We start from the raw sequence: 10,659 nt of genomic DNA, 5'->3' as shown, positions 1-10,659 counted from the left end.
TTTTTAATCATTTTTTCTTTATTATTTTTATCATCAGACAGTATAAGATGTCTTGTTTTAATTAGATTATTCAGAAAGTAGGCACATTTTGTTGGTATGAGGTCCTTAATTTAGTTCAGGTCTTTCACAGTTGACTAACTCTTTATCAAACTTTCCATAATATTTAACCAACAACAAACCACATACTTTCTGCATCATTTCTTTTACACACTCAGGTCAAAAGAACACTAAATTTGACCTGTCCCTGAAATGCTTCCCTTATGGGTTTATAAATTTGTATATTTTTAATCTTTCCCATTACTAAGTGCATATATTGCACCATTAAACGTGATTTATGCTACATAAAGTGAACTTTACCAAACCTGAACTCAACAAACCTTTTTCAGTTAATCCAAATTCTAGCATTTGTTTGGATTAGTCTCACTAACGTGGTTTTCTTTTAGTCCCAATCCTGTGAGTGTTTACCACTCACACCATTTTTGTGTATGGATTATGGAGATGCTCTTACTTGACTATAAAACATAGCTGTGATTTCTACAGTACGTTTTGTCCTAATGCAACTTCACCATGTGATTAAGTGATCTCCATTCATGCTTTTTTGATGACCACACCTTTTCCGCAAAGTTGATGGGTTAGCACTACCCTTACAGGTTTTGATAATGTCTTCAAGCCATCTCCTTAGTTGTTGTCGTCTATGCTTAATGCAGCCCAATAAGTTTCCTCTTCGGAAATGGCAACATTTATTTGGGCCAGGCAGTGTATTTGAGACACAGAAATCATATGGTATACAAGATATAAGTTTTTTCCCCATATTTATGTCAAACAAGATAACATTCATTGATAAATAAATGTATTTCATCATCAAAATAGTTCTTTTGTCCAGGTTCATATAATGGTAGCACTTTAAGTTGCACAAATATACATATAACCTTTAATTTATTGCTATGTGCTTTTTACATTATATATCCAGCAAATATGAAACAGATGTGATGACACAGGCAGCGCCCTCTGGAGTTACAATAATATGAATTTAAAAAAGTAATAATAATCACAAAGATATGTTGTATTAATTAGAAAATCAAATTCATTTCTAGACGGTAAATGTTCATGTTTTTACAATTTAAATATTTACTAAAAACTTGAAAATGGACAACATTTTAAAAGTAAAATAAAATACTTTTAAACATTTTAGGCAACAGTTCTATTCTCAGCTGCATTTAAACTACAATGAACACGTGATTACCTCAAATTAGGACTGTGAGAGGATTTTTGAGACCCTGAACAATGCCTAAAAAGGCTGCTTATATGGATCACATCCTTTTTCAACGTCACGCAGAGACAAAGAGCGCTACCTTAAATCATCGCATTTAAATTCAGTTTCCTGTTAACTGTTGCAGATTACAGCATTGATGGCTTCTTTAATCTGACTGTTCAGTGTTGATTAACTTTCTATAACAGTAGCATTGACAGCAGTGTCAGCTGCAAGGAAGATCACGTTTGTATTAACGCACTTGTCATACATTCTCACTTACTCTATACCGTTTAGCCTGTACAGCATCACAGGAAGCATGAAGCTTATCACAGGGGGGCTTGAGGAAGAAGTGGCGTACACCCTGGACTGGGTGCCATCCATCACAGTTGTCATACATTATAGGTTGTAGATTGTTTAATATCACTTCTATACTAAACAAGCTACACAGGGACTTGCAAAATAAATAATATGTATTTTGCACTTCGGGAAGGAGTCTCCAGTGTCAGTGTTGGGTATCAGAGGGCAACAATAAGCTATAAACTTTCTGATTAGGTAAAGTTTTCAGGATGGAGGACATTGTATTTGCTTGGTTTTTTTTTTTGGAACATTTCTTTTTTGTCTTATTATCATTTTGCATAACTACGAGCTGGTAAAAAAAAAAAAAGGATGATGTGTTCTTTAAGTAAATAAAAATTATTTCCTTTATTAGCAATTAAGTATTTTGGGCAGCACCTTAACGCAAATCCAATCCTAGCATTTAATTGTCATATTCACTTAGCTGTACCTTGGGGATGTTGTGTGAAAAGGTAAGTTTTAGGGAAGAATTAGCACTATAGTACAGTATAGATATTAATGCCTAAACCACAGGCTTTTGTTTTTGGTAATAAAAAAGACACTCCAGTAGCATTTACCAAAAGATAGCTTTTTGGCACATGACATATTTGTAAGTACTACATCTGTATGAAATAAATATTTGCAATGTATGAGACATTCAATTTCAGCATGGCAATCTAACATTATTAAGAACACAGCTGAATAAAAAAAACAAAAAACAGTCTACTAGAAGTGCAAAGAATACTTAACGAGAAGTACTGTGGCGTCAGGAAACATTAAATCAGAAGGGAAATTGCACCTATGTGAAACAAATGGTGAAAGAAAAGTGTAAGAACTACCATAATCTGATTCTGTACCAAAAACAGCACAAGGCTGGAGTGCTGACTACAGGACAATAAACACCTTGCATAGTGAGCGAGCGAGCTCTACAACTTCTGGAATGAGTTTCAAAACAGGGTAAAAATGAAACAAAAAAATTAAGGCATACTTTGGCTTTGAATTACTCTGTCTGAGGCACTGAAATGCTCGGGCCTTTAGGATCGTCAAAGCGGTCCATGGTGCGCAGCTGCATAATCATGTGCAGGCCGTAGGTCAGGATCAAAACCATGAGCAAAGACGTGAGCAGCCCCATCCAGATTCCCGGGGTGAAGAAGCTGGCACAGTCGCTGGCGTACGAGAAATTTCCAGTCACGTTAAAGCCCTGGATCTGGTTTGAAAATGATATTTGTTATTTAAGAAAGGTTCTTAGCATGGAAGGTTTTTAAGCTCAGAAATCTAAATGTTTCTACGAAGGAATACAGTTTTCCAGACTTGTGAATAACAATGGGAATATGCACTGTACTGTAATTAAGATTATAAACATTAGTTTATAGCGAGCCAAAATCTTACAATGCTCATTAGACAGCTCAAACAACTTAAACAGTTCATCACAAATCATATAATAAATGCTCATTCATTACATATGCTGGCATTTTTAATCATAACTACCTTAGTCTGATTTGCACAGCTTTTTGTCCCTTTCCACATTTCCAAAAAAACGGCATTAAAAAATCTCTAAACACTCTTTAAGAACCAAGAGATTAAAATATCTCAGGGCATGCAGGATGGTAGGAATTAAATTATACTTAACAAAGTAAATAGGGTTAAGAGATAAAAAGATTCTGTTTCTGATTTGGTTACAGATCGCTATTTATTTGTGTGGCAATTCATGTATCGCCACACTGACTGCGAAGAGACATTGCTGTTCCTCTGCGACACTATTGGTGGCGCACGTTTCTAAATTTTACACAGCAAATTAATTATTTGCAAAGTTTGAATTGAATTGTACGAAAATTTTGAAGAAAAAAAAAGGGAAAATGAGGATATTTACAAAATCACAATGTAAATTGAATCAGCACCTAGAGATTGTGATAATATTGTATTAGGTTATCCCCGATGATTCCCATCCTTTTTTTTCTGCATGCACCTTGATTACAATATGTACTGTAGCTATAATTGACACATCTTAAGAGCTGATGTGTCATGTAAGACATACTGGACAGTGCTGCTGTGGAGTGCCAAAATACCTGGAAGTCAGTGAAGACAACTTTCCATGGATTGTTCGGGTCACGTGGCACCAGTAGGGGGCTATTAAAACTGTTCACGTTCTGGCAGTGGAAGGAATACTCAGCAGGAGAATAAATTCCACGGCTGGCGTTGAAGATGGCCGTCTTGCCGTCATAAATCAGCTGCACCTCCTGCATGACCGTCCAGTTACGAGCCGACACCGGAAAGAAGATCTTGTTCATCAAGAAGCTGGAAGTTAAAGTATTTCGCTATTATATACACGTTTTTATTTGCCTCACAAAAACTGCTTAACAAATTTTGCAGGAGAGTACACCAGGGAAGGATTTGAATACTCACACAAGCTGGAGATTTTGGACATGCAGGATATTTGAGAGATTGTTGTAATTCAGGACAAGCCTGGAACAAAAAATATATTACAATGTAAATGTTTTGCTAAAAGAGTTAATTTTACGTTAAATACGATTACATTCACTTCTAGATAAAGTGCTCACTTTGAAAAAGTTTCGTTACAGAAAGAACCATTCAGGGAGACCGAACCATTGAAAGTTAGAGGACCCAAGTCCAAAAAAGACACCCCGTTACTGCTGACGTTTAGTTCATCGGCCCAGAGCAGAATACAAGGCTTTCCATCGAGATTGTTAAAAGTCAATGGAGGTTTCACTATTGGTCCCGTTGGAGCCTGCAGCAGCGATCGTCCTGCTGAATCCCAAGCCATGGACGTGTCCTCAGTCACCTACAGACAAAGCAAGACAGCGTGAATCTAATAAACAGGGAAGAAACTTGTGTTATTGAGTAAAATGGGTATGATATAACTCCCGTAGTAAGGGTTTGAGAGTGTGGTTACTCAGACTGACAGGACCACAAGGTACTGCAAAGTGGACCTCATTTCAATCACTTTTGTCATAATAAATTTAAAACAATAGTACTGTTATACTGTAGATTCGTATTTTTCTCATCCTAAAGATGATAAGCGCTGTGTTCATCCCAGGACACACTTTAGAAGGGTTTCTGGTTGAGTAATGATTCATAATCTGGTGTGACTAAAGAGGATGGGTTCCCTTTTGAGGTTCTGCTGTCTTCCTCATCACCAGACTCCAGATTTAGACAAATACAGATTTAGATTTCTGTAAAGCTGCTTTGTCACACTGAGCCTCATTTATTAAATTGGATTCATGAGTAAATAGTTTTTACTGATTTAAAATTCTGTGTCAAGTCTTTGCAGAGCCTATGCCATAGCCTACACACGCGGCCTATGGCGTTGTAAGCAGTTAGACTTGTGGGCAGGTGTGTCTCACTCTGCAGTTCCTCTGTCAAAACCACTAGGTGGCTAATATTGTAGATGTTGAACAACAGTTACTTTTACTGAAATTACTGCAAACAGAAAAGAGTGGAGACCTCAGAGGAGAGGGCCAGTACAACTTTCAGCTCAACGGAGGAATGGAAGCATAGAAGGACAAGATGGAAATTTAATGGTTCCAGGTGGACCCTATACAGTTGTTGTGGTCTGCATGTAGTTACATTTTTGGGGAGGTTTACATAAGTATATGCTGTAGACTGAACCGCAGGTTATGGGCCTACGTGAGAGCTACTGTACGGCCCAGACTTGATACAGAGGCATAAATCCAGTGTTTACACAAGAAATTCAGAATTCGTTAGAATCCCATCAACTAGCTACATCATTTTCATGGATTGTTGTTGGTCTTTCGGCTGCTCCAAGGGGGCAAGGGGTTGGCACAGCAGTCCATCCAGTCTGCACATACAAGCTTGGCACAGGTTTTACACCGGATACCCTTTCTGACACAACCTTCCCATTTTATTTTCCTAATCTTTTGTAAATTCAGGGGAACCTTTTTAGTTTAGTTTGGGTAACTTAACTAAAGGACAAATAAGGCCCAAGGTCTTTTTTTTGTTTTTAAAGCACTCCACAATTAAAACTGAAAGGCTAATTAGTTTATTATTAGTTTATAATAATGCTTGTAGTTGAATTTGAATGATTGTTTTGTAATGCTTGCGATTTGTGTGGTGCTGCCTTACATGAGACGGGCTCAGGCCGGTGTAAACAGCAGTGTAAGGCACGCTCTGAGCTTTCAGTGTTGTCAGGACATTCCCAATTGTCTCATCTACCAACAGAGTGCAATAAATAAATCCAAACAATACACACATGTATACATACAAACTATACAAACTTAAATAATAGACACATTTACTGACCATTTTTTCTAAGAATCTCTTTAGTTCGGGAACTGTCAAACAAACAAAAAACATTAAGTATACTATATACAGTACAAGCTGCACTTGTTTTTATGGATGGACAAATAGGCTGTATTGTTTCTCAAAAGGAGGTTAGTAAGTTAGGGAGATTTTATACTAGAGCAAATCTCAACTGATCACAAATGCTCTTACCCAGTGAGGTATGGGAGCCTGATGACGAGTAGAGAAGGCTGTGCTGTGTTCAGCTGGAGCTGGCCTAATTCTGACGGAGCAATGGTGAACGCAGGAACTCCAAGCTCCTGTTGGAAGATTTTCTCCACAGAGACGGATGCTGTCCAGGCCAGAGCTGGCAGCACAAACGGACTGGATGCCTGCAATGCAGACTGAAGTACAAACAACAATGAACAGAAGAAAATAAATTCTCTTAGCCTCTTAAAACATTGTGCATGCAGTTACTCGGCCAAGTCCAAAAGACCCATTTATTTTATTTTATCAGATTTCTTTTCATAATTTAAATGCCTCTTAAGGGTGGAATGCACACATTATACCATTGCAACTTCATGTTTCATGTCTGATTTTAATTATTTAATTTAAACCTGTAGAACAAGGCATTAACAATATAAGTATAATTAATTTTCAATTATCCTGTTTGGCTGTACTCCTAATGCAAACCCAAACTGACCGGCCCAAAAAAAAAAAAAAAAAACTCCAAAATTTCATTGACCACCTTTGGCTTTGATTACGCTGCACAGTATGGTGGTGAAATTATGTGTGGGAATGAATCCTCATGTTCCGTGAACAACACTTTCATGATTTGAATCCGGAAAATGCCAGTTTCAAAGAAATCAGCAAAGAAAAACTGCTCAGATGTGATACCATGGTCACTAAGTGCATTCTGGTCATCAACTAAATTTTTATTGTTTGCCACGTAACCCTACTGAGCCTAGACCTGACAATGCATCCACAGGCTTGTACTATGCATGATGGGTGTGTTGCTTCATGCATTTCCTTTCTTAGCATTATCACACATCACTCTGGTATAGAATCAATACAAACTCATCAAATCAAATGACCTTTCTCCATCGCTCCAAGGTCCAATCTAAAGTCGTTTCCCTGATTTGTCTCCCTGAGAAGTAGTTTTCTTATGGCCGCACCGCTGTCCAAATCCTGTATCCATACAGCTATGTTTACTGTTGATTATTAACCATAAAATTTAGGTTAAATTTTTTTAACTATAAAACTTTAAGTGATCTCCATTCATGATTTTATTTCTGCCCACATTTTTTTCATAAAGTTGATCAAATTTAGCACTGTCCTTCCAGGTTTTGATAATGAGTTGAAGGGTTCTTAACCCAGTTCCAGTCATTTCAAATCTTTTGTTGTTTTCTTTGCTTGATGCAGCCCAATTATTTAACTCTTCTGAAATTAAGATTGATTTTTTTTTGGCTAAGCAATGTATAAATAATCATTGTGAAAGAAAACAATCCCTTTAAAACACATTCAAAAACAATATGAGATAATGGTTTGTTTAAATACTTTAATGATACATTTAAACATTCAGCCTCACCTCCAAGTTTGTGAACACACTTTCGCCCCTGTTTCCGTACACACCACCATATGCTGTGAAATCATCGATGCTCAACTGCGCAGAGGAAGAACCGTTTAAAGTGTTAATAAAACTCGAAGGCTCTGCAAGTTTAACAGCTCTTTCAATGTTGCATCCTTTTTCTAAAATCATTTACACATTAGTGTACAAATCGTTCAGTTTAACAGATTTTGACGGCAATTGTAGACACTTGCAGACTCCTTCTAACATGATAAAAATAATCACAAGTGTTATTTATATTGTATATGCTTTTTGGGAATTAGCTCTTACTATTGAAACAACAGCATGTTAGAACAAACACATTTCCAATATAAATATAGAAACTAAATAAACTCCTTGTGACCAATCAGACCTGAAAATTTAACCTTATTTCAATTCTTCCATTGTTATGTAATACTCTTAGTCGTTACAGTCCAGTTCCTCTAGTAAAAAAAAGTGTGGCAATTCTGGTGTTTCCTATGGAAACTCCAAGAGGAAGTGAGACCGTGTCTCAGCATCACACTAGGTTGAATGGACTCAGACAGAGCTGAGTCAGGATCATGGTTCTCACCTTGTCTTGTAAAAACAGCAGCAGGTTGTGTGGCGAAGTTGTCAAGGTTGATTTTAGATAGGATGCCAACTTCGCACCTGAGACAATCTCACCGGCTGTTGGTACATCCAGGGGTGGCAAGGTGTACCTACATAAACAAGCAGCATTTAGACAAAACATCTGCCAATACTATATTATTTTTATTTTATACTTACCTAAAAATAATCAATATGACAACATGTTAGCATTATTGCAATTAAGTGTCTGATCAGCCTTTTTCTCAAAACTCTGCAAGTGAATCAGTCTCAAACTCACTCAGAACACACATTTATACCAGTCTCAAAACACTGCAAGTGTTATACTGACAAGCGCAGATTTGTCCTGAAAATCATGCTCATTGTCAAGTTGATTTTTAGAGAATTTGGAGGCACCTGCAGTGGTAAAACGTCACCGTTATTACAATCCTACAAGTGTAATGCTCTAAACAATTTACACTTGTCCATCTCATGTGACTGGAGTGAATTGTTTGCAAAAAAAAACTATTAGAGCAAATTACATAATAGAGATACGTACTGCTTAATTAAAATGTACATTTTTGTTTAATTTAATTTATGTTAAACTCTTATATTGTAAGTTATTTTCAAATTAAAATTTTATGTGTCACATACACAGTATGATATGAAATGTAAAATGATTATATGAGTGCTGCTGACCTCAATATTACATAAGAAGGTTCAAAAGAAAATTTAGTGCGCAGTAAGAGAATTAAAAAACTTTTAAATTTACATAATATACAGGCAATAAGATAATAATAGAAAAATATATATAGTAAAATCAAATATATTGAAATATAATGTAGTGCAGTCTAGAAACGAGTCCAGTTTTTAATAATGTTTAAATTGTTTACACTTGGTTTTTCACTGAGAAAACTTAAAAAGCTTTACAACCTTTTTTAAATTCAGTCGTGAAGCTAATAAAATCAGCCTAGGTAAACCTAGGTATCACTCTCATTTTACATCAGGTGATCATTGGGCAGTGATCACCCACCCCAAGACAGCATCCTGTCTTTTTGTGCAAGGTCTGTGTGGTGTGGTGTCAATTAACAACATGCACATTCAGATAATAAAATTAAACAGACTGGAAATATTAAAATGACATTATAATAGCATTTCAGAACACTATGACTATATACACCAATTCTGGGTAATGAAATGGTGCATCTCTACATGATCTGTGCAATATTGCAAGTCCTTTAACTTGCAAGTCTTTCACTAAGGGGAGTAAGATTACCATGATATAATTTTAATGTAGTTTAAGGACTATGGCTTGTCATTGTATAGCTTAGTAAGCATTAGTTACTGCAGGGGGGAAAATTATATATACACATACTCATAATGCTAAGAAAAAGTATTAGCCCCTGCTTGAATTAAATGTTTTTGCATATGTCACACTTAAATGACTCATATCAAACTAACATCATATAAATAAAAAGTTAATTAAAATTGCATTTTTTTTTTTTTTTGGAAAAGAATACTGTAAATGACCAAAAATAAACTATAATAAAATACAACTAAGCTATTTATTATCACGTGATTAAACATGGATGATTTAAAGAGGTAGCATTCCACTGTATGTGGTCCAGAAAAACTTTATCAGGCATATAAAGCTTTAAAAAATTAGCTTTAAAACAGTCCAAGACACAATAATAAAGTGACAATGATAAATAAAAATCTTAATACAATAGCTGATTAAGTCATGTTTAAGACACTGTGGCTGCTAATGCTGACAGCCAAGTTACCACACTAGCCTCGGATTCAAAACTGGTTCAAATAAGATTAACTTAACAATATTAAACACAAAAACCTACCCATCGCTGCTCCACATGATTAAAGGCACTTGTCCCCTGCAGGTACATAATAAAGAAAACACTAATAAAACTCCAAACTTCGCCATTGTAGAGGTACATTCAGTTCAACTACTAACTTCCGGCTTCCTCACAACAAGTCACGTGAACGCTTCAACATAACACCGGGGCTTGATCTCAAACCGCTGTGGCAGCTTGTGCACTATCTAGTACAGAGAAGCCATTGTGTCAGGGCCTCTGTAGTGTGCCTATGGAGAGGGCGGGTTTCGTTTGGAATTCGCAGCGACGGTCACATGAGCGTCTGCTGAGGCGAGATATTCATGAAGTGAGCTGTATACATATATATATATAAGAAGCTTAGTGGAGATCCACCCACAATAAAGACCAAAGTGTATTGAGAAATTGTGTTATTTGGGTTTAATGGGTTTAAAAGAAAACTTGAGTGTTATACTGACAAAGTATTATTAAGGATAAATGCAGATCCAGTATATGGCCAAAGGTTTGGGGACATTCCCATTCCAGAGTTCCTTCCTTTTCTTTTCCACTCATCTGTGAATGCTACTGTACTTGATGGTGAAGCACAGGTGTGATTATTTGCTCATTCAAAACAGAAAAATAAGCATTTATTTGAAGTTTGTACACAACACTGCAATACAGTTCAACATTTTAATGTGGTTTTGGTCTGCATATTCCATCCTCTTAAGGAAAGTCATGATATGGACCCTCCCTCCCTTTAACAGAACAAAGTTAAGCCTTTTTGCTTAGGGTCCAAACAGTGGCAGTTTGGTAATGCTGGA

At 36.4% G+C, this 10,659-nt stretch overlaps 1 protein-coding gene across 1 annotated transcript; it reads right to left on the bottom strand.

The window, feature by feature from the left end:
• Positions 1-716: 716 nt before the first annotated feature.
• Positions 717-10,022, bottom strand: atp6ap1b (ATPase H+ transporting accessory protein 1b). Its single transcript, XM_053482992.1, has 10 exons — positions 9,866-10,022; positions 8,020-8,146; positions 7,431-7,505; positions 6,056-6,246; positions 5,864-5,895; positions 5,687-5,772; positions 4,144-4,385; positions 3,989-4,048; positions 3,652-3,880; positions 717-2,792 (listed from the first exon to the last, which is right to left on the bottom strand). Exons 1-10 carry the CDS (start codon positions 9,949-9,951, stop codon positions 2,586-2,588), a joined length of 1,335 nt encoding a protein of 444 aa, XP_053338967.1. The 5' UTR covers positions 9,952-10,022; the 3' UTR covers positions 717-2,585.
• Between the last annotated feature and the right edge of the window lie 637 nt (positions 10,023-10,659).

Source organism: Clarias gariepinus, chromosome 22 (genome assembly GCF_024256425.1).
Source record: "Clarias gariepinus isolate MV-2021 ecotype Netherlands chromosome 22, CGAR_prim_01v2, whole genome shotgun sequence".
Lineage (NCBI taxonomy): Eukaryota > Metazoa > Chordata > Actinopteri > Siluriformes > Clariidae > Clarias > Clarias gariepinus.
Note: the sequence above shows the minus strand (reverse complement) of the source record. Positions and strands in the feature narration are given on the sequence as shown.

Bases quoted from the DNA above. Each gene is read 5' to 3' on its own strand.
- atp6ap1b (XM_053482992.1), bottom strand. From the start codon at position 9,951: ATGGCGAAGTTTGGAGTTTTATTAGTGTTTTCTTTATTATGTACCTGC. The intron at 5,896-6,055 runs GTAAGAGCATTT...TTTGTTTGACAG, and splicing joins AGGCTCCCATACCTCACTGG to TTCCCGAACTAAAGAGATTC. The intron at 4,049-4,143 runs GTGAGCACTTTA...TTTTTGTTCCAG, and splicing joins TGTAACGAAACTTTTTCAAA to GCTTGTCCTGAATTACAACA.